Source organism: Aedes albopictus, chromosome 1, assembly GCF_035046485.1.
Source record: "Aedes albopictus strain Foshan chromosome 1, AalbF5, whole genome shotgun sequence".
NCBI classification, from domain to species: Eukaryota; Metazoa; Arthropoda; class Insecta; order Diptera; family Culicidae; genus Aedes; species Aedes albopictus.
The window spans coordinates 120,023,584-120,048,143 of record NC_085136.1 but is presented as its reverse complement, the minus strand read 5'-3'; the positions used below and the strand labels follow the sequence as shown (position 1 = coordinate 120,048,143).

The 24,560-nt window shown below is 39.9% G+C and overlaps 1 protein-coding gene across 5 annotated transcripts in view; it reads left to right on the top strand.

Annotated features, from left to right (window-relative positions):
* LOC109402210 (PH and SEC7 domain-containing protein) overlaps nucleotides 1-24,560 on the top strand; it is a 314,477-nt gene that overhangs the window by 228,733 nt on the left and 61,184 nt on the right. Inside the window, exon 1 of one of the 5 annotated variants that reach the window (XM_062845278.1) lies at nucleotides 18,499-19,243. The exons of the other annotated variants lie outside the window; for them this stretch is intronic. Within the exon in view, the coding sequence (XP_062701262.1) occupies nucleotides 19,211-19,243 (33 nt within the window). The 5' untranslated portion in view covers nucleotides 18,499-19,210. Of the gene's footprint in view, nucleotides 1-18,498; nucleotides 19,244-24,560 lie in introns of those variants that run through there. 5 annotated transcript variants of the gene reach the window in all.

Here is a 24,560-nt window from a genome sequence, read left to right as displayed (position 1 = left end):
GTATGCATTGTGTGGGGCACTTTAGGCTACGCACCTACGTTATAGCTATTTACGCCGCAGGCCGGCTGGCAAAATCAGCAATGGTGAAAATGATACAAATCGAATGGCTCGGTCTTGCTGTGAAAGTGCCAACCGGAATTAGTTGCCTGGACTGCTGTGGGCACATGTACCTACCACCGTCCGTGGTACATTGAACAGTGATGAACGATATAGAAATATACGGATGACTGTTGTCCTTTGGCTCAGATTTCCTACTCTTAGTGAAGTAATCAGGGAACAGTTTCCATTATGATTAGGTGCTAGGGCGTAGGACTGCAGGCTAGAATTATAGAGATTATTGACTCTCTAACGCCTGGTTTTGCACGGTAAACATGAATCAGATTTGGGCTACCTGTCTCGAGATTAGCTAAACTATCTTCATTACATTCGTTCCGAAGGATTTACTGTCATTGGATCATTTACAGTTTACAGTTACATATTTACAGTTAGTACCGGTAATATTTGTCGCGTATATGTACTTAAATAGAAAATAATAAAAAAAACATGAAATGAGCTCACCAATGTATAGAGTCGCAGTCGCATGCTTCGTCAACGTTCTTCTTATTAGCGTGACGTCCCAACCGGGACCGAATTTGCTTCCTGTCGTTCTGTAAACGCTTCCACATACACTAACTTTCTAACACGAAGCTTTCTTCGATGTTTCAGAGAAGTATAATGCACCTAAAAAGGTTCCAGACGAGTTTATTAGGGGTTGTTAGGGGGTCCCACAAGGGATACAGGAACTCATTTCAGGGAGGCTTCTACGTTGTTCAAGAAGGCGAGTTTCAGGATAGTCAAACAAGGGTTACAGGGCGGTTTTAGAGGGGTTTCAGAAGCTTTCAATAGAGCTTCAGGGTCTTTCAGGTAGTTTCTGGGAATGTCATAGGACATCGGAAGGGTTCAGCGAGCTTAAGAAAGTTTCTACACGTCTTCAACCAGCTTTAGGAGGGTTTGAGTGGGTCTCTCGAGGGTTTCAATGGAGTTTCAGTTGGGGTTTATGGGAGAAACGAAGATTTCAGGTAGTTTCAGTGATTTCAGATGGGCTTCACAGTGTTTCAGAGGATTGAAATGTGTTTTAGGGAGGAATTCAGAGCAGTCAAGGGTATTCTAGAGTGTTTCAGGGTATTTCAAGGGGCTTCAAAAGAAGGGCCTCTGTTTCAGTAGTGGTTCAAGAAGATTATCAGTTTTAATAGTGGTTAAGAGGGTATCAGACCATTCCATGTAATTTAGGTTTGGTTATTTCTATTATTACAGAAGATCACTAGTTACGCTTGCACTTTGATGAACAGTACTTAATGGAGCTCTTGGAAGCGTTGAACAGTTATGTTTCACCACTTGGAGAGCTCAAACATTAAAAAATATGGTTCGAAAAAAGCTTTGTAAACCTCCTGTTTACACATTTAAAATACCCCGTCCCAAAGGGGTTTAACCGGTTTAACCCCCAAAACACGCGAATACGGTAGAAACGAACATGGAAACAAAAACACACTCAGCCATGCTCGTCGACGTGATCCGTGATCCAATCCGTCCGTATTGGTCTCTCTGCTCTGCGGTCTACGTTGTATCCAACCAAAGCGAGAAAAAAACAATCAACGACAACGAAGACGACGTCATCCGCGCGCGATCGCCAAGAAGCCGTCGTCGTCGTAGACCCGGCAGTGCGTGGCATCAAAACAAACGCATATTTCTTCATTTGCCTTCAACACGTCTCAAGTAGAACGCCAACCGACCGCAAAACGACGACATCTAGTTCGCCCGTTTCCTACTTTCCACGAGTTTTTATTGCCCCATCGTCGCCTTCGCTTGCTCGCGGTGATGCCTTCGTGTTTGTATAAAAAAAAATTATATCGAATGAAGTTGTTGAAGAAACAAAAAATAAGCATGTCGAAGATTTGATCGCGCACTATCGCGATCCAACCTGCAATGATATGTACAGTGCGCACAGGTCTAAAAATAAACCACCGCGCTTCGATGAATCACCTTCAGCCGCGAGAAGGCGCTTTGCTGACGCCTTGGAGACAAGTTTTGAAGTGAGTTGCCATGCCCAACTAACGACCCAAAGCAACGTCTCCTCGAGTCGACTTGGTCTTAGAAATCGAGAAACTCGCGGTTCGGTCATGTTGGTAGCAATGGTGATGGAATCGGAATGGAAAAAGTTTGTTTTGATGTTTCTGTAGGGGCGCGTAGGGGAGTGGACCGACAAGAGGATGTGTGCTACAACTTACACGTGTTTGTAGTTGATTTTTCTTGTGGTACACGATGTTTCGAGATGATGGGATCACCTTTCAGAAATCGAAAGCTTTGTGATTCTCTACCTTGAAAACAATGGGAGTACTGAGGAAAAGAATGTTAGTTGTACTCATTGCTACCTAGAATAGTAAAATCCTCTGCATATTCAATAATGTCAGGGATGAGAAATGTACTGGAAAAAACGGTTACCGGCTGTACATTTGACATTTTTCCACACGAACATCATATGCCCAGCCAAACTCAAACTGTTCGAAAAATAAATGTCATAACATTTTTTTTCCTGCAGCCTTCTCCCTCGAAACGGTTTCCAAGCGCGAGAGCGCCAGTACTCGAGCACAACGACGACAAAAATTTCTGTCTCTTCCGTTTTCGTATTTTTCTGCGTTTCAAACCGCTTTTAGACAAACTTCTTTACATGCATCACAAAGCTAGGAGTGTGCTCTAGCTATTTGTGCAAATCGATTTAAATTATTTATTAAAACAAGTGAGTAATTAGCAGTTGAAAATATTTGACATTTTTCGCAATCACCCGCCTCAGCATGACTGCTCATAAATATTTTCGTGGGGAAGCGAAAACCATCAAGCGTCTGCTTGACTGCCGTCGGCACGGCGTCTGATGGTATTGGTGCTGTCGTTGTTTTGTTTTTATTTTACTGCCAGTATCGATGAACGGAAAAGAGAAAAAAGTATTTTTGCCATCCCTGTTTGGAATACATATTCTTGGAAATACTTAGAAATAGACCTGTATGTATGTATGTATGTACGATCAAGAACCAGAGAGTCTAAGCTTACATTCAAAAATTTAGGTGTGTATTGACCGCAACAATGATATACATATTAGAGTGGGTCATCGTTTATATGGAAAAATGAAAAATTCAATGGTATCCCATCAGATCAAAGCTTTTTTGATCCCATTTCAGGACCCAAATAAGTGTGCAAAATTTGGGCAGGATCGGTTATGTCTACGTTTTGCGCATCGCGTTTGAAGTTTGTATGGAGTTTTACATGGGAAAACACACTTTTTTGCATTTATCTCATAACAAGCTCGAATTTTTCTAAACCCATGTAAACGATAAAAGGAAAACATAGCCTAGGGTGTCCTGAAAAACTTTGTCGAAGACCGCAAAGTGATCTGACGTTTATGAAAAAAGTTATAGCGTTGGCATTGCTTGGTGAAACAGCATGATTTTGTTGCTATTGTTATTCCTTTACACAGGGTGGCCACCGAACCGGGAAAAACGGGAAAACCGGGAAAAAGACGGGAATTTGAAATGACCGGGAGAAAACCGGGAAAAAGCCGGGAATTTGAGATGATTACCGGGAAAATTATTCTCAGATAAACTTGGTGGAGATATTTGGATTTTTTTTATGGATAATCTGCACTGCCGTTCTACGCCCAATTGTCCCATGTTATATGGGAATCCCATATAACATGGGACAATTATGCGTAGAACGGCAGTGCATAAGCAAGCTAAACTCAAATAACCGACTTCTTTAAAATCTATCCGTTTATTCATTCGTTTGACAAAGTGAGTTAGAAAAATATACAAACAATTTTTTTTTTTTACAAACAGTATCTATTAGTTATGCTAAAAAAAATGGTACAGGCCTTTAAAGAATAGAGTTAATAGAGTTATTTTTTCCAGATCCTACTTTTACTTCTTATTAGCTCTGAAAAATCATTGAAATAAGGATCCCATGCTACTATTAGTGCAAATTTCGACTTATTTCGGATATTTCTGAATTACCTAACTAGGATATCTTCCGTAAACATTTGGTGTAATCGATGCAAAAGTTCACCAACTTTTAAATGAGATTTTGTTACCCGAAGAGAAATGTGATTTGACCATATTTTCTCACTTCAAAGCCCCGTAATAATGTGAAATGATCACAATCATCTAAGTTTTCCATATACCTTCATCAATTATGCAAATGCTAGATTTTTTTTTCGAGTGTTTCTATCGCCATGGAAAACAGAGGTACACTGCAATGCACTGCATGTTCTCAGTAGCAAAAACATATTATTTTTTAACAATGTTTCACATTTCTTAGAATAACTCCACAATGAATGCATATCGTTATGAAATTTGGAGTAAAGGAGTAAACAAGTAGTGAAATTGGGGAAATTTTTGAAATAAAGGGTGAGTCGATAATTATTGTGCCATTTTCAAACTAACGTAACTTTTTTCCTACTTCACCAAAATCAACCAAATTTTGCACAGTTTCTCCTTATAGTCTATTGTTTACATATAATTAATTGAGCAGTTATCGGTGAGATTCCGGTCGATATAGAATAAATTTAGTTAAAAGTTCTAAAAAAGATGTTGTACAATCTCATGCTAAAATAAAAAAATCATGGTACTGCGCCTTGGAACAATTAATGATTATACATTATCAGATCATCTTAATGTTCGTCAATAGGTTTCAGGAACGGTTGTCAGTGAAACATAAGCTTGGAGCTGGGTGAAAACCAGGCACGATACGCATAAACAAACCAGAGAGCTTCAATTATTTGTTTCAAGTGGAGCCTGAACATGTCCGCATGGAGGGCGTTATAATTGAAAATGTCGTGAATTTCATAAAAACGCATCCTAAATTTGAACCTATACCGCTGCCGTGTGCAGCATAGTTGTCCCATGTTAATAGGGATTCCCATAGAACATGGGACAACTATGCTGCACACGGCAGACCGAAAAGTTGAAAAACATACATATACTAAAGTGCTGTAAAAATTTGGTTTCATTTCGTTAACTGTAGACAATTTGCGAATCAGTTGAAGGTAGGGTGACACAATAATTAACGACTAACCCTTTATGTTACTCCAAAGTCCAAAAGGTTCATTAATTTTTTATGTGAATGTGTTAACCCAACTAACATTTTTGTTGTATAAGAGCTTAAGCGAGCTTTCTTCAAAGAGCGTTCGCTCCATAAGCTGTTATGCAGCTACTTTTGTTAGTTGGGAAGTCCATGGATAACTGACACTGACTGATTACACTCATTCGAAGAATCTTATCAAGTAAATTAGTTAAATTAACATTTATGAAGCAGCCTAACAGCAAGGTTTTTCTTTCAGCGTTCATTTTACAATTCCACGATAATGTTAACCTAATCTTACACAGAACCTCAGAATTCTCAAAATTTTTAGTGCACCGTTAAGAGAAAAATATTAGATTTGTGTAATAGGAACAAAGGGTTTTACTGACACTGTCATCCAGTTAGATCCTATAAAACGATTGGTTTGGCTGAATATTACATACTAGAATTATTCCACCTCGCATTTGACTTGATGCAAAATCTGTTATAAGAATGAATTTCTGCAATAATGTACTCGAATTTGTTCGGAATTACGCTTGACAATTGACAAAGAATGTTTGGCCAAGAATAACATCAAGGGTTGGAGAAGAAATTTTAAAAGAGGTAGATGATAGAATATTCTACCCCAAACCTTTATAAATACATACTAGCGTGGGACACAAAAAGACATTTTACTCCTATAAACTTTTTGAGTTCCATTTTGGCCCCATATCAACTGTGCAAAATTTCAGCTCGATCGGAGAAGCTACATATATTTTAGCGCCAGCCATTTCAATCTTTCATACGATTTAGTATGGGGAAAATCACTTTTTCAAAGAAAAATCGCCACAGGTTACCCCTTAACCCCTTAAAATAAATCGATGAATGATTTCTGCTGGAAATTTTACGAGGAACCAACCCTCCGAAGACCGCAAAGCGATCTAAGGCATTTGGAAAAAGTTATTAACTGAAAACCGAATGGCATGCAAACGCGGTTTAATATGTAAGGAATAACAATAAATAATAAAATCTCGTCATTTTATCGATCGGATGAGGCCTAATAACTTTTTCCACGAAAGTCGCATCGGTTTGCTGTCTTCGGAGGTCTGATCTCTAGTAAAGTTTTCTACAGAAATCATTCATCGAATTATTTTTAGAGATCTAGGGGTGACTCCTAGCGGTTTTTCTTTGCAGGAGTAAAATTTCCCCATAGTAAATCGTATGAAAAACTAAGAATGGCGGGCGCTAAAATATAGTTTTTTTGATCGATCTGAAATTTTGCACAGATGATATGGGACCAAAGTGGAACTTAAAAAGTATACAGGAGCTTGAGTTTTTTCATTTTTTTGTATTTTTCCATATAAACCGTGTACCAGGCTAATACATACATGAAATCGAAAAAATAGTAAAACATATTTCTTTGTTACAGTGTACACAAGTAGCAACTTAAAATTTGCAAACATAAAAAGCTTCAAAAAATTCTTATTTCGGCTGCACTTAAATAAGTTTATTACTTTCAACTTCAATAGTACTTGTCTTACACGATTTGTTGAGGAATCGGGGTTATTGCATACTTCAACAAGCATTTTTTTACATGGTACTTTTTCTCCACGTCAAACGAGAATTGAGTTACATATTTAAAAAATAAGCACTTAAAAAACCGGGAATAGTTGAATAATTGTACCGGGAAAACCGGGAAAAAGACGGGAATTTCAAAACTGAAATTGAGTGGCCACCCTGTTTACATGCTAAAACATAAACACATGCCTGCGGTTCGTTGGTTATAACTATTTTCACAAGCATCGAATCGCTTTGCGGTCTTCAACAAAGTTTTTCAGAACATCCTACCCAAGTAACACACTTGTCACCGAAGAGTCACGGCGGCGCAGGTTTTTGTTGCGCAGAAGTCACTGTGACTTACTTCTAACAAATAAACACTTATTTGCTAGGAGTAAGTCACAGTGACTTCTGCGCAACAAAAACCTGCGCCGCCGTGACTCTTCGGTGACAAGTGTGTTACTTGGGTAGGCTATCATTTTACAGTATCGGTTAAAAAGTTTCAGACCAACTTTTTCAACTTATGTCAAAAATGCAAAAAAGTATGTTTTCCCATACAAAATCCCATACAAATTTCAATTGCAATGCGCAAAGTGTAGACGCAACCGATCGTGCTCAAATTTTGCACAGATACTCAGCACCCGAAACGGAACCAAAAAAGCTTTGATCTGAGAAAACGGTTCCGATGACCCACTCTAATACATATCGATTAAAACGTTAGGCGACCTTCAATTTTCCCATACATTCTCACGCACGCATCTGATCGTGCGATAACGGGATCGTTGGAATCGCATGCCTGCGCGTGGCGTCTGCAGCAAAATGTTTGGGAGAATAGGAGGTTGCCTAACGTTTTCATCGATACATCATTGTTGCGGACAATGCACACCTAAATTTTTGAATGTTTTTAAAAGCTTAGACATAGACTCTCAGGTTTCTAATGATGAGTTCGGATTTAAAATCGGTGGTTGCGAACACAGCGAAAATTGCAATTTAATGATAAAATTCAAAATGGCGACCAAATCCAAGATAGCTGCCAAAAATTTTTCAACTTCAAATGAAAGGTCTATATTTTCCCTAGAAAAGTGAAGTTTTGTATATGTTACAACATTAAATTTTGAGATTTTATGCGATAAATTAGGTGCAATTTGATGAAAAATCGTCATTTTTGTCACCTTGTCAGCCCCTTGCCAAGCGAGGGGTCTATCAATTGAACCAAACCAAAGTGGTTTTCATCCTTTTTATCATATCCTAGCGAATAATTGAAAGAAAAATTGAAATCCCAGACTTTATGTAAATGGCGGCTTGGTTTCAGCGAAAATTACTCATATATGAATAAGCTTTTAACAACAAACTTTCAAGAAAAACATCTAAAAAGTGAGGATTTTGTCGAATTTAGTCTTGTATCTCTTATGACATTGCTTAAAAATGCCTGTCGTAATTGCTTGAGTAATTTCTAATAAATTCCTTGGGTGCAAACCGTGACGAGATTTTTAGACATTTTCCACGACATTCCCTTCCCGGGAAGAGTGGACATCTGGTTATCTGGAGAGGAGTATTTCAGACGGCATCGTATGTTACACTGCACTGATGGCTCCCTTCTCGAAGGTCGAGCAGGTGCTGGTGTTTATTCTCGTGAGCTAAGGCTGTATCTGTCTTACTCACTTGGTAGACACTGCACCGTTTTTCAGGCCGAAATCTTTGCTCTTATGTGCGGAGTGCAATCAGCACTTCAGCAGCACGTAATGGGCAAAGTAATATACTTCTGCTCAGATAGCCAGGCTGCTATTAAAGCACTTGCTTCGGCCAACTCCAGGTCGAAGATAGTTATCGCTTGTCGAACTCAAATCGAGGAGCTGAATTCAGCAAACGCTGTTCACCTTGTATGGGTACCTGGCCATTCTTCCATCGCTGGAAATGAATTGGCTGATTAGTTAGCTCGCACTGGAGCATCACATGACTTCATTGGCCCTGAGCCAGCTATTCCGGTATCCAAGTGTTGGGTAAAGCTTCAGATTGACACCTGGGCTGCCACTCAGCACAAACAATACTGGAATAGTTTGGAGTCATGTCGTCAAACAAAATTGTATTGTACTGAGCCATCTCTAGGGGTGGCAAAGTATCTAACAAATCTGTCAAAGCAGAATTGCAGCAATTGCGTTCCGAGAATTCGGTAAACACTTATTAAGTGAAACTGACTTCAGAAACCTGAATTTTCAGGACGTTCTGTTGTTCTTGACCCGCTGTGGTAAAGAGCTATAAGCTCTCTTTACGCTTTATGCGTTATCACAGAGCCCTTCTCAGGGCGCTGTTTGAACCCATTGTGGTACGCTTACGCGTTATTACAGTGTCCTTGTCAGGACGCTATGTGAACCCATTGTGGTACGCTTTTGCGTGTATGACGATCCTATTCCCTTACCTGTCCTATCCTTTTTCCTTCCCTTCTGCATCAGGTAAATGATGAATAGGCTCGTGTTCATGACGATGGCACAAATTTCCCAAATGGAGGAGAACGTGCCCCTGGAGCCGACCTACTGATACCTGATACCTGCGAACACAGCGAAAATCGCAATTTAATGATAAAATTCAAAATGGCGACCACATCTTAGATGGCTGCCAAAAATTTTTCAACTTCAAATGAAAGGTCTATACTTTCCCTTCATAGAAAAGTGAAGTTTTGTATATGTTACAACATTAAATTTTAAGATGTTATGCGATAAATTAGGTGCAATTTGATGAAAAATCGTCATTTTTGTCACCTTGTCAGCCCCTTGCCAAGCGAGGGGTCTATCAATTGAACCCAACCAAAGTGGTTTTTATCCTTTTTTTATCGTATCCTAGCGGATAAGCAAGAAAAATTGAAATCCCAGACTTTATGTAAATGGCGGCCTGGTTTCAGCGAGAATTACTCATACATGGCTTAGGGACAAAACGTCGAAAGACAAAACGTCGAATGCCAAAACGTCGAATGCCAAAAGGTCGAATGCCAAAACGTCGAAAAGTGTGTATGTGTTCACAGTTCAGCGTGGATTTTTTTTTGAAATTTTGTGTGAATTTAAATCGATTCTGTTGGTAGTCTGAGAGGGATGGTGATACGGTAGATCTACCAAGATGGCAGGATGACGAACTGATTATCGGGGACACACGAACATTGTCTCGTTACAGCCCGAACGCTGTAGTGTCATCAGAAATTTCACTCGTAGTTTTCCCAAGACTTTTCTCAGACAATTCCTTCCGCTGAAGTTACTCAGAGCTTTTCAGAGATTTTCTCCTAAGATTTTTTACGGAATGCTTTCAGCTATTTCTGCAGGAATAATTAGTGATATTTCCATAGATATTTCTCATAGAGTTTTTCCCGTGATTTCGAGCTTTTTTCTCATAGTTGTTTACCTAAAGTTATTTTTCACAGATTTTCTCCGGGTTATTCCCAGAGCTTTTCCTAGAAATTGTTCTTAGATTCTGGATGCTCCTTTTAGGATTTTCATTAAAGGAGTTCTTGTAGGGCATCTTCCAGGAGTTTATCTTCAGAATGTCCCCTGTGATAACTTATGAAATTCCTTGTAAGAAATCCCCGGAGAAATATTGGAAGAAATTCAGATGAAATCTGGCTAGAAACTCCGCAAAGACTTATTGGAGAAATCTCGGGAGGAACTTCAGAAGAAATAAAAAGAAAGACTGGGACATCTCGGACAAAAGTACTGGGAGTAATCCCGGAAGGAAATATTGAGACAATTTAAGAAGGAACTTTAAAAATCTCCAATATAAATGCCGGGAGCAGCTACGGGCGAAACCCCGTGAGAAAATCCAAAGGAAACTCGCTGGAAGAAACCCCTTGAAGAACTTCTGCAAAAATCTAGCAATAATCCACAGAAAAAGAGTTGGAAAGCTATCTCGGAAAATTTCTGAAGCAATTTAACATAAATTTTCGGGAGGAACCCTGAAAGCATTTCGAGAAGAAACCTCCGGGAAGCCTCCCGTGAAAAACTCCAGCAGAGATCTTGGAAGGAACTGTAGTAGAAATCCCAAGAGCAACCCTCAGAAATCCCGAAAAAAAAACACCGAAGTAATCTCGTAAGTAACTATGTATAGGAGAAAATACGTAAAAAATCGCTGGATGGAAAACTGGGAGAAAGGGGAAATGCCGGAAAAACAGTAAAATATTGAGGAAAAGAGAACTTGAATAAATTCAAGGAAGAACTCGTAGAAAGAGTTCTAAGAAATCTGTAAAAGTATTCAAAGAAGGAATTACGATAGAAATCCAAAGATTAATTCCGAAAGGAATTCAAGAAAGAATCATGGATAAAATTCTGAATTGCGACACTACACCGTGTTCAACCAGAGGTAGCACAGACTGAGCAATCACTACCATCACTAACGTCTACGTAGATAGTCGTCTTGTTTTACAACAAACATTCACAATACAATAATAGCATGAAACGAGCTCACCTATTTATGTGTCTCCATCAGGGTCGTGCAATTTCGAAAGGAAAACATGACGTATGAAAGCTGTAGCAAGTCGTTTCCCATACGAACGGACTGCTGTGATGCTTCATCTCTCACCCAGCAACACACTCGTTCGTTGCTGCTACAGAAACAAGTGTGTATGAAACATGGGATGATACACTTGGATTTTCGTTTCATTTATGAGTCATTAAAATACTTCAACATGCTAAAAACACTATTTAAACCACATTTTTAAATAGTGGTGCACGACAATAGAATGATAATTATGTTTTATGAAAGAGGATAACAAATTCGACCACTTAAATCCAATTAACCGGCGCCCGTAACCATTGAGAGACTAGCGCGCACCAGTGAGACACTAATGCTCTGACGGGTGAAGCACAAGCAATGCGACCGGGTGGGAGACTACCGAGTGCTACGATGAGTGGAAAAGTTTTTTTTAACGACCGAGTCATTAGAAAAATGTATGAAACACTTGAAGTGACTCATTCAAATGTTGCATGAAAGTGTATCATTGAAACGAAATTGTACGCCCCTGGTCTCCATCGCTGGTTGTTTGTTTCTCTCAACGTCGTACACAAAAGCAAGCAAGCGCTAATTTGGAACATTAGCTGCAAAGCTACCGCACAAAGCCGATCTCTGGCTTCGACCACCTCAACGGAACTTCGCAGTTAGATGTTGTGTACATTGATGTTAAAGCTGCCTTCAATCGAGTCAAAATGTCACTCCATCCTGTTCGCCAAATTGGAAAGGATTGATGCGTCTGCTGACTTGTTTCAGTGGTTCAACTTCTATTTGAAAGACCGCAAACTTTGTGTAAAACTTGACTCAGCCCTCTCAGCCAACTTCACAAACATTTCTGGGATACCGCAAGGAAGTAACATGGGACTATTGTTGTTTACAATTTTCCTAAACGTCGCTGAATCAGTTCTTCTTCCAGGATTCAGGGTTTGTTATGCTGACGACGTCTAAGATTTTGTTCACAGCCTTACCGACTACTTACGCCTGCAATAGTTGTTCGACGAATTCAGCGATTAGTGTTGCCGAAATTTCTTCATACACTGAAGTTTTTTTTTACGACGGTAATGGTCCCGCGTAAAAAAAAACCGCGTAAAAAAAAACCGCGTTATTTCAAGACCCGTCGTAAAAAAAAACCGCGTTATTTCAAGACCCGTCGTAAAAAAAAACCGCGTTATTTCAAAAAACGTCGTAAAAAAAGTCAAGTCACGTTAGATGTGGTGCTGACTATTTTACGCGTGTTTTTGAAAAAACGCGGATTTTTTTTACGACGGGTCTTGAAATAACGCGGTTTTTTTTTACGACGGGTCTTGAAATAACGCGGTTTTTTTTTAGGACGGACCGCGTAAAAAAAACCGCGTAAAAAAAAACCGCGTAAAAAAAAACCGCGTAAAAAAAAACTTCAGTGTACTTAGTTTAAGCCACATTATGCAGATATCGCTGCCAAACAACTTGGGTTTGTCTTCAAGATTTCTGATGAGTTTCGTATCCCACATGCCTCAAAGCACTGTATTGTGCTCTTGTGAGGTCCATTTTGAAGTTTGCTTAGTTATTTGGTGCCCTTATCAAAGAGTATGAATATTTAATGCAGTTGAAATCTATCCGAAGAAAATTCGTTCGAAGTGCTCTACGCCATTTACCGTGAAATGATCTCAGCGGATCAGGAATTTTCTGTACCTTTCTCCTCGATTAACTTGTTTAAAATTTGTCAGGCACCCGAATCGAACGCGTCAGCCAAATTGTAGACCTTGGTGTAGTTTTGGACTACCACCTCTCTTTAAACAGCTATGCTGTCGGCAAAATCTCCAGTATTTTCGGCTTCATGTTCAGATTAGCCATGAAATTCACGGATATCGTTTGCCTTAAATCCTTGAACTGTGCCCCAGCCCAGTAACGGCGTCGAAGGGATCGAGTCTGTTCAACGACGGTTTTTGAGGTATGCTCTTCGACGTTGGCCTTGGTCTAATATGTATCGTTTGCCAAGTTACGAAAGCCGTTGTCAACTGATCCACCTGGAACCATTATCGTCCCGTAGAGATACAGCTAGGGCTCTGTTGATCTCAGATATACTGCAAGCACACATTGATTGTTATTCTGAGCCAAATACACATTAAAGTTCAACCTCGTTCTCTTCGCAACAACTCTATGCTGCGGCACCAGTTAAACCGAACGAGAAGTTTTATATTTAACTGTGATTTTTTTTAATATGTACACGCAGAAAAATAAATTGTAAACACAATTAAATTCTAGTTCAAATCAACCGTTTTTCAGTTTACTATAGCGACAAACTGATTTCTAGTTAAAACTGAACTGTTCTATTGTTTAGTAATACAAATATTTTCATTTGTCGAAATTTTTGACAGTTTGTTAAAACAAACAGAGATATGGTATTTTCAACATGAAATAATGGATTGATTCAAACGACTTCACTTTTGCCACTAACAAACCCGGAATGTGATTGTGTTGGTGACGACAGCAACTGCTGCAGCTCGGAAATCCTATTTTTAGACCGTCGGTAAGCGGGGAGGGGAAGACTAAAAAAAGGCAAAAAAGGCGAAACCGATCAACTTTTTGTGGGTGCTGTCGTGAGTACCAGCGCTTTATCCATCACGACCAAAGCTGCACTTGGAAGTTGGCGTGATTGATTTGCTGCACCTTTTTCGTAGTGGTGATGTTGGGGTAAGCATTTTATAGATGTGTGAGTGCATTCATGTTTATGGTTTTTATTTTGTTGAAACAAATGAATTTTTTGACATTATATGAAATGATGGTAGTCGGTTGTTTTTATCGATAAACTCTAAATGAAAACAATTAAATATAACTTTTGAATATGTAAATTCTAAGTTTGAAAATCAACCATGCGTTTTATTGTTTTAAACAAGTGCCATTTTTCTGCGTGTATTATTAGACAGTAGATTTAAGAAAAACCGTTGGGGCCGTGACTGACCGTTCACGTCTACCTTGTGTTACTGCAGTACCTTGAGAAGATACGAGTGTGGTACTGCGTCGTACGCTTTCTTGTAGTCGATATACGCCATGCCCAGGTCGATCTGCTTTACGATAGCTTGACCCACAATGCCTGCATCTGTTCTGACCAGGTCTTTGCAGCCTTGCGTGTTTTACGACACCCTTTTTTGTACTTCAGTCATCACGTTTTTGGCATCGCAGTGGTCTTGTATTCTCCTTGCGCACCTTGAGCAGGCTCGAATGGCACGTTTTTGGTCTGTACTTTGCTTAGATCGGCAGAAAGTGATACCCCTGGATATGAATTCTGGTAGCTGCGTGGGGTCTTCTAGCCATCCGCCCGTGAATCGTCGTGAGTTTTTTTATACCAAAAATTGTGCACGAAATCGAGTCTTGGTGCAGCCTAGTTCCTGGTATACCGGGTAGCCTCACGTACATATATCCTGGGCGGTAACTACGACTGCGGCCATGGCTTCAACTCCATTACACTGTCGCTCTTCGTCTGCCAACCACATCTCATCGTCCCTGTGCTGGACAGGGTTCTCCCATAGATTGACCCAGAACTGTGTAACGTTGCCAATCTCAGACCATAATCAGGCTTGTCGTTTCGGATGCAATTGTAGAACTCCCTTTCGTTAATGTTGAACGCCCGATTTTGTTTTGTTATGCGACCATCCCCGTCTCCTTGTGGACGCGTTCACAATGCCAGCGTCTTGACAACAGCCGAGGTTCTGTACAGCCTCCAGATACTGTGGCAAAATATCCTGGTTTACGATGCTTAATGCACTTGTTAGCCGATAGCAATTCACGGAACTGCGTGACTGCTGTGGCCATCTCGTAAGTGCTCAGGGTGTCTACTACCTGGAAAAACCTGGAAAAACTGGAATTATCAGGGAATTTTCTTTACCCTGGAAAAAACCTGGAATTATCAGGGAATTCTGGAGTCAATCAGGGAATTTTTGATAGTAAGGAATTTTGTTGAAACTAATTTGGAATTTGATCAATATGAAGTTCTTTAACAAATTTTGGAAAAACATATAGAGCCATTTTTTGCATTTCTGGAATAAGTTTCTTCAGAACTCATGGAGTTGGTTTTAATAGATCTTTGAGGGGAGTTGGCGGCCGAAGCTGGTGAGAAATTTATAATAGTTCCTTATTGGCTTTATTTTGAAATTAAGGAAACGCTTCGAGATTATTTTCGTTAGTGGTGGATCTTTGGAAAATTTCTAGAAGGAATTTCCAGATTCTTAAAAAAAAAACGTGCACAGTTTTCTGAAGCATTTGTTTAGGAAATCCTTCGGGGAATATCTAACTTATTTCTAACGGTAATCATGAGTAAGTTGTTCTCTGAAGTAGCTAGGAAAATTCTCCATATATGTACTAATTGAAATCAGAAACCAGTGATAAACAAATCTGCCAAAAATTTTAGACAGTACTCCAACATTTAGAAAGGATCGAATGCAGATCCAGAAGTCCCGGAAAAATATCTGACGGAAATCTTAACATATCTCTACCAGAATATAGAAAATTGCTTTGAACAAACTTTCTGTGTTAATGTTAATCTATTATTTGGCTATGTAACCATGGAATCTAATGTGAACCTATTGTACTCACTATAAAGAATTAAATTTTAAAAATACTGTATAATACATTCACAATAGAAAGCAATGTTAACATAAGAATCTGTTGTTTTTCAATTGTTTCTCCCATAGCCTTAATTGTTCGATTTTATCCGGGTACCTACATACATACATACATACAAAAGCAAACTTTGTCTTGCCTATTGAGTTATGCACTAAGTTCCCTGTCAAAATGCAAAAAAAAATATCTCAATATTCAAAAACTGAGAATTTCTAAGTCTTTTGCCTCATAAAACTTCCTTAGGTGAAAATTAACAGAACCGACTAAACACAACCCAAATCCGACGTTCCGTTCACAAGTAATGCTTCGTCCCACGTATGTCACTAAATTTTTATATATGTATAGCATATTTTTGCCGTATTTTTTGAAGACTCTTACTAACATATCAATGAATTACAAAAATAAAAAAAATAAAATTTCCTATTGATTGACAAATAATTTAAGGACAAGTTCGTTAGAGTACCAATAAAGCTGCCAGAATGGCTAACTTTTGTACCTACTCAAGTGCACAAATCTCATAATAACTGTCTGATTTATATATGAAAAATTTGATGGTTCGTTCAAGTTACTTGAATGATTATTATGTAAACCTGGAATTATTTTCTAAGACCTGGAAAAAACCTGGAAAATCAGGGAATTTTATTTTCGCAATCGAGTAGACACCCTGGTGCTGTCGTTGCATATCCGCAGTTGGTCCTGGAGCACTTGTGTTCGATGCATCCAGTCCTACAGAATTGCTTGTCATCGTAACGCTCGATCTTGTTCTCTCCTATCCCAATTCCCTTTGCACTTCCAGTTTGATGTTCCACTTCTGCAACGGTGAGCACAATTGCTCGCTGCCGTGTTGTTCAACACGCTGCAGCACGTTCAAGTCAAGCTGGTTCGACAGCAAGGGAATCTTTCCTAGAACATCTTCAGCATCCCTGATCTGCCGGACATGTCCGTCTCCAAATCACGTTCATATTCATCTCCCCCGTCCACATGATCCGATCCGTCGATCAGCCACAGCAACATTGGCAGGTGCAGCATGGCCTTGGTGATTGCTATTGCTGCCGGTTGTACTCGTTGACGTACCCGTTGACTGGAAGGCCGCTCTTGAACCATATCTTCCAGCCGCCGGTCGCTTGCTCTGTCCCCCGTTCCAAGACCAGCAGCTCTAGTAGGGGCTCCCTCCTCGGGCGATCGCATTCTTCGGTTTCGTTTGAACCTTATATCTATGTTTGTTTTGATTTCATTCTTGGAAGCTACGGGTTCTCAAAACGCTCCACGTTTCGGTTAACTGCTAGCACACTCTACCACGCAGTGGTAGTATATCAAGTTCTAGATGTTGAATATCGCTCTCAATAGCGACTCGATAGTTACTCACTTCTAGCGTGACAACAGTGCGGTAACGCATCTGTCCATCCCAACCTCGGCCATTTTGTTTACTGATCTAATAGCGTCCACCGTCGACCGTCCGCCCTTTTGGAAACCAACATTGATGGCTATGGTCGGAATACCGTCCAGACTAGGTGCCTTGTTCACCCTAAGCGACTTCGTTATTGTGATGAGTTCCTAGTTTGTCTTCAGGGCATTCTGGCTTTGGCCGTCTTGGCCGTAGAGTATGCCCCATGGATTCGTATTGACTGACTTGCAGATATGATCGAAGCACGACTGCTTTCACACCCATATCTTCTAGTTCAGAGTCAGTTTAGCCGCCGTGAAGGCCTCTCTTCGATACGCTCTACCCTAGGCTCTACCCTTAATATCGATGTGAGACCTTTACTTACTTGATACTTGATACTTGATGGGCTACAACTCGTAGCGATGAGTCTACGCCGAATGTAGTATCCGCCTCCACTGACCTCGGTCCTGGGCCAATCGCTTCCAGTCGCCCTGAACGTTTAGAGTCCTTAGTTCCTCTTCAGCTGCAAAAAGCCAACGTGTGCGCGGCCTTCCACGAACCGACGACCCTTTCCTGGTTCTCTGCTGAATATAATTTTAGCTTGTCGTTCCTTCGGCATACGAGCTACGTGTCCGCATCCACCGCAGCCTGTCGTGTTGTATTCGCTTCACTATATCCATCTCTTTATATACCTGGTACAATTCGTAGTTCATGCGACGCCGCCAGATGCCGTCCTCAAGTTTACCGCCGAGTATCGTTCGAAGACTCCAAAAGCTCTCCGATCACCTTTACATCCTTCTATCTTTTAGGCAGGATACGCGGAGTCCGCCGATGTCCAGGCACCAGCTGTATCTACACTGGTAAGCGCCCGTTTCTTGATAAAGGAATCGCGTTAGCATTGCTGCGACACACGCCCCCAACTGTTTAGATTGAAAGTAGCTACCGGACAGATACTATCTAGCCAATTAAAAATCAATCTGTTGTTATTTCAGCCTTGCACTGAGAGCATTGTTTTAATATTTCAAGATTCTATGTTTATTAGAATCCAGTGGATTCCATAAAATATGGAAATTTGAAAAAGTGGTCATATCGTTGCGAAAAGCAGTGTTCAAGTCTTGTATACAGTCGAGGCTTCAGTCGGATAAGCCCAACTTCAGGTTTGCTAGAAATTGGAATATCTCATTCTCCAATCGACATTGACCATACATACAGTTAACCCTTTGTTGTGGTGTTTGCGGTGGTCGTCTTCTTCATGTTGATGCTGTCGTAACCCTTCTGTCTACCACTCGTCGACGACGATACTCAGCTCATGTGTATCAGCTGAGCCCGTTCCCACGATGGTATTGGTGGTGGCCGTAGTAGAGGTTCGGCTCAGCTCAGTTCGCGGCGCGACAGTCGGTTGCGTCGGCTGCGCAAACAAGTCACGGCCGTGCGAATTTCGAATTTTCTCTCTCACTCACCTGGCTGAGTCTGCCCGTGTGTCTGCGCGTTGTTTTGTTTTCTACTTTACTTCTTCGCAATCGGAATCGCCGCCGCAGTTTAACTCGCGGCGGATACCAACCAGCCAGCAGTTAGTAGCGACCTGGTCTCGCTCTCTCTCCGGGCGTGTGGCTGTTTCAGTTTCAGTTTTTCCTCGTGCCAACATTGACACGATCTCCAACTGGGCTAGTCTAGTGGGTTAGACAACGGCGACGACGACGTCGACGACGACGGTACACGTCCACGCTTTCTGTCGGTTTGTCTGGCTGTTTCGCCGTGTGAAGTTTTTCGGTTATGGTGTCACGATTTCCGAAAATGATTCGATTCTACTGTGAAGAGTTCCTCTAGGACTTTTCCGGGATTCCGGCGGCGTGGGGCGTCCAAAGGGAGGTGGCAATCTGCTAGGCGAAGACCTTGAAGTTGTGAAAGTTCTGAAGTTCTGAAGTGCGTGAAGATCAACCACACCGGACGTGGTGACATGTGGTAGCATATCTAGGGAGTGGGAGAGTGTGCTTGGATACAGTGTATAGTGCTTGTTGAGCGTAAACGCAGTGTTTCAATCAGGTGGTTGTTTTATCTTTCCTGAACGCTGACAACTGGTTGGGCTCCTCCATATCGAACAAAATGTTGGACGTGTCATCATTCTGCACACGTATGGTAAGTTTCTTCTGTTCTTTGTTGGCTACTCATGAATGAACTTCGGTTCGGTTCCGGAATTTTCAATTCAATGCGTATCTCATTAATGCAAACATTCCAACTTGAAATGTTAATTGGCTGGGGATGGGGAATTACTTTGGGGATATTAAACGTGGACACCTCAATTTAAATACCAGTCCAACTTCTTTACTCTTACTACTACATAATCTCTTCTTCTTGGCTTTACGTTCCCTTTGTAACAAAGCCTGTTTATCAGCAGTATTCTATGGGCACTGCAGTTATTAACTGAGAGCTTCATCTGCCAATGTCAATTATGCATGTGTTTTTCGTGTGGAAGGCACGAACATACTCTATGCCTAAAGAAGTCAAGGAAATTTCCATTACGAAAATTTGCTGGATCGACCGGGAATCGTACCCACCCATCATCCTTCAGCATGATCATGCTGAATATCCACGACTTTGCAGCTGTGGCAATATGGGCCCTTTTAACCCTACTTTGGCGTCATTTTCGATCCTAACCGTACACTACGTCAGTGAGCTGCTGCAATAAAGATCAATTTAATCACTAAAATGTACTGTTCCACTAGTTGGAAACAATTAGGACCAGGGTTCGATTTTGTAGATCTTTCGTCGTAACGCAACACGATCTGTTCACATTCAGGGCTCCCCCATTAGCATTCCACAGTGCTATTCTAAGCCAGCTGCTACTGGCACATTAAGGGTAATTTGGTTGAATTCCTGGCAGAAATGTTGAAAGCACCTGTAGAGATCTTGGATGAAGTTCCTGGAGATTGCCCAAAGAAACTTTTCCACTGGAACTTGGCCTGCTTCACTTCAACTTAGTGTTCTTTGAGCACTTTGACAGTTATTAATTGAAGGGCTTTTTTGCCTGCCATTGCATGAATTTGTATATTGTGGGGCAAGTACAATGTTACACTATGCCCAGGGAAGTCGAGAGAAGTTCCCGACTAGAATCGATCCCGCCGTATCCAGATTGGCGATCCATAGCCTTATCCACTAGGCTAACTGGAGACCCCGCCAAAAGAAACATACGAGTGAATTTCTAGCAAAATTTGTGTTGGATCTTCTCGAAAGTTCGTGAAAATGGTCACCAATATTTATGGGAACCATTTACCGAAACAGTTACATGATATTAACACTTATTTTTTCAGTCTATCATTTGCCTATTCTAATTTCGATAACAGTTCGGACTAGTATCTAAATTTCAGCGAAATACTCCTGTGATTTCTTTCAAAATTTTCGAGAAATGATTCTTCTTAAATTCCTGAAAAAAGCATCTGCTTCAAACATTATGAGATAAAATTTTCTTGTGATCGATTGTCTATTTTAAAACAGGAATGGCACCTGCTACGTCAGATCGCAGCGGTCAATGTGGGGAAGAGGCTAGCGTACGGTAGACCGTCTGCGTAAGTTCTTGCAGATACCAGAGTGTTTGGGAATTGGTTGTTTGGCATAGGTTCATATTGGTGCGTGGATTCCCAATGATAGGCGTAAGTGGTAGATTGTGTGTCAAGAAAATTACGGTGATGATGCTGCGGCCCAGTTGCCGAATTGTTGGCGCAACACGATGGTGATAGCTGTGAAGTTTGAAGAAATACAATCGACTTTTTCAACCCGATTCTTCTTCTAGTGGTGATGAGTAGAGTAAGGTGGGGCAAAAGTTCGACCCTAGTTGAAAATTAAATTTTTCTCAAGAAATCTAAGCAGATACAAATAAATGAATTTCGTGTGGTGATTCTACCATCCATGAGCTAAAATTTTGCTGAACAAAGTTACGCCAAATGTCTTTTCAATTTTGAGTTACAACACTTTTTGTATGTGTGTGTCTAATTCGAACTCTTGCCCCACCACTGGGGCAAAAGTTCGAATCTAGTGTTTGTGGTATTTCGCTAACCGTAGCACACTATTTCGACACTTTGGTAATTGGAATGCCTAAAACTAATTAATATTTGATGTTGGAACTGGAATACACTTTAAAGTTCGATCTGGGTTTTACCCTAATCAGGGTTAAATTTACTTCACCAAAAATTAGTAGTTTTCCGCCAAATTCAGATAAAACAACTTTTTTTTCAACTTTAATCGAATTTTCTCACTAATTCCATCACTCTTAGAGATAATATGTACATTTTGCAGAATTTTAAGTTTATACCTAAAGTTGCCACATGACTCGAACTCTTGCCCCACAATTCGAACTTTTGCCCCACTAAGTGTAAAATATGATTTCCAAAACTTTTTTGAAAAAAAAATTATACATGCTAAAGCATCTTCAAAATATACCTAGCTACGCCCCAAAATAAAATATCGAATTCGATTTCATTACAATTCCATTCCATGCGTTGGAAGGACTATCGCATATTACAATTTTTGATCAAAAACTAACATTTTGTCATAACTTTTCGAAATATTGATCAATTTTCATATTTTTTGGAGTGAAAGACTCTTTTTCAAAAAGGCATCGAACAACCTTGACACCCGAAAGATATCATTTGAATTAAGCTCAAAAACTTCAAAAGAAACTCTTGCCCCACTCGAACTTTTGCCCCACTTTACTCTATGGAGAAAATGGTCAACCAGGGATTGAACCTGAAACCTTCTGCATGCAAAACAGAAATAGTAGCCATTAGACCACCGAAACCGTCTTTCTTGGTTCTAGTTAAACAGTTAATTCAGCGGAATGAGAGTCAAATTCAAATGAACGCAGTCAAGAAAGGAAGCTAACTCGCTTCGTCGTGTTGAAAGATACAGGCACATCTGGAACAAAACAATTAGCAAATGCTTTTATTTAATCTGCCCTGTAAAAATCATGCTACAATTCTACAGAGAATGTTGATAATTGATTGATCAGGTTTGCTTGAATTAAATTCACGAACGTTCAACGAAACGAGTCCGAAGTCAAATTTTCTTCATACCGCCACTACACGAGACAAGCCAATCAATCGAAGAATACTGTAAAACTCCGATAAAAATAAAACAAACATCCAATACAACGCAGATCAAGATTAAAATTTATGCAAATATACCATCGACGTCGTAGAATAGAAACCACGACACGAAGCCATCGGGGCAAAGCATTTTTATACCACATCGCGCCAGAAGAAGCTGCAATATCATCAATTCCAATGGAACTGTTCCATTAGCGACTACCTTCCAGCCGTGTCGAGTTGTCGTTTTTGCTCTACCACCACCATGCGTTCTTTGACTGTCCGTGAACTATGAGCAAACGGGACAATAAACACATTGTTTTTATCTTTTTCGCCAGCTGGAGTTTTGTGGGTGGAAGATGCAAACCAATAATGAGGCGTTCGTTGTTTCGATAGCTTTGTAAATTTTCGGAATACTTGGAACTCTCCGGTCGGTAGTGTTGGTGAGAAGATAAGAAGATGACGTCATTGACAAAATTTAATGCATTGAAGAGGTGCGAACACTTTGGACATCGAGGTGATTGATAGGATAAATCTAGATTGAACTACTTCGATCGGTCTTATCTAAGTTTTATCATAAAAAGGAATACATGGATGTTGAAAGAACAGAAACAACTAGCTTTTGTGACACATGCTTATGCATAATAGTGAATACTTTTTTTTATATATAGGGGATTCACTAAACAGCGTAAACCGATTAAACTGATTAAACGTCGCTATTACCAAGGTAATAGCATTTCCAATAAGCAGAAAATCATGGCTTACGCAGCAATTTAATCTGTTTGGTGAGTACCCCTATTATCTTTTTTGGTACCTCAACTCAATCAATTAAAAGATTCATTGACACTTAAACTGTGTATACACACTATCGTCTTAATTTGGTGAAATGAATCTAAGCTATTATTAATATTTACATTTAATTTTCTATAGGAATTATTATTTGTTTACAGGCTTTATTTTTCACTATCGTGTCAGTCAAACATTTTGTAACCAACCCTAACTCTAACCTAACTTAAACTAATTATATAACGAGCTAATCGTAGCAATAAAAGATTGCAACGATTTTTGATGAAAATTTCAAATTATTTTCTGTTCCAATGTTTCCATTTTGGAAATTTGATGCAACTCATTAGTGTTATACCACAGAGGCAATCTCAAAATCATTTAAAAAATATTAAGTTGAGTTTTGGAAGCTTTTGAAGAAATCTTTCAATTTTAAAAATAAGAAGAAAAAAATATCTAAACTTTTTTGCAATCTACTACAAATGACACGCAAACTTAGCCCCTTGGCTGGTAATGAATACTTGTACTGGTTTCCGAGTTACTTTATTTAAATCATATAGATTGAAGGAGGTGATGGGAACTATCATAAAACTAATATTAAGGAAATGTGGTTTTATAATGGTTTTCATAGCGTTCTTAATACTAATTGGTATTCAAATTGTTGCTTCGGATTAAGAAAACACGAGATTGCTTGATCTGTCTTAGGTAAAATAACTGATTTATCATCTGAGGATAAATGAAGTTGTCGTGTTCCCTCAAAATCCTGAAGCCAGAACTACCTAAGCCCATGAAATCATCATCAAATCCATCACACGCTGTACACTACAACATGATGCACTAATCCAACCAGAGACATGCACATCGTACATAGTGGTGCAAATAAATTAGATTCCATTTTACCACACACGTGCACGAGCGCATGGCTGTGAGCGATCGCTCACAAAACGTATCAAACAATGATGCTCTCCCTTATTTGATTGATGACGACGTTGATGGATTATAAAATGTCACCGACGCCGATCAGACAGAACAACATTGAGAATGAGATGGCGCCATGAGAGGTGGGAAAAAATGAAACACGAGCCTCTCAATTCTATGATCATAATCGTTAAGTGTCATTTTTTTATTCTTCCATACTTGCGGGTGTGCTGATTGCAAATACTGTGACCAGTCAGTGTGCACTAGTATCACGAGATCCACTCAAGCTATTGGGACAAATTTCCGATTGCCATTATTGTGTTGTTTGGGTTCGGTTTTATTGGCCTGCGGGAAGTCATAAATTTGCTGCTTTTTATCACCATAGGCGATTTGATATGGATCATATTTGATTAAGTGCTTTGGTGTTTAAGAGATTTTGAGAGGATTTTGGTGCACATTGAGTATCAATAACTGTTGAAGATAATGAATACCAAAACTTTTTTTGTCAAAATGAATCAAATAAATATTTTGTAGTGTGGACAGTGTAAGAAATTGCCTTGATGCCTATCATCAAAAGCTTCGTTTTAACCCTCGAGTGATCACTTATGAAAAATAAGATATTTCTATCTACCTTCCAGGTGGGATTAATCACACTAATGATACTTTCAAAGGGC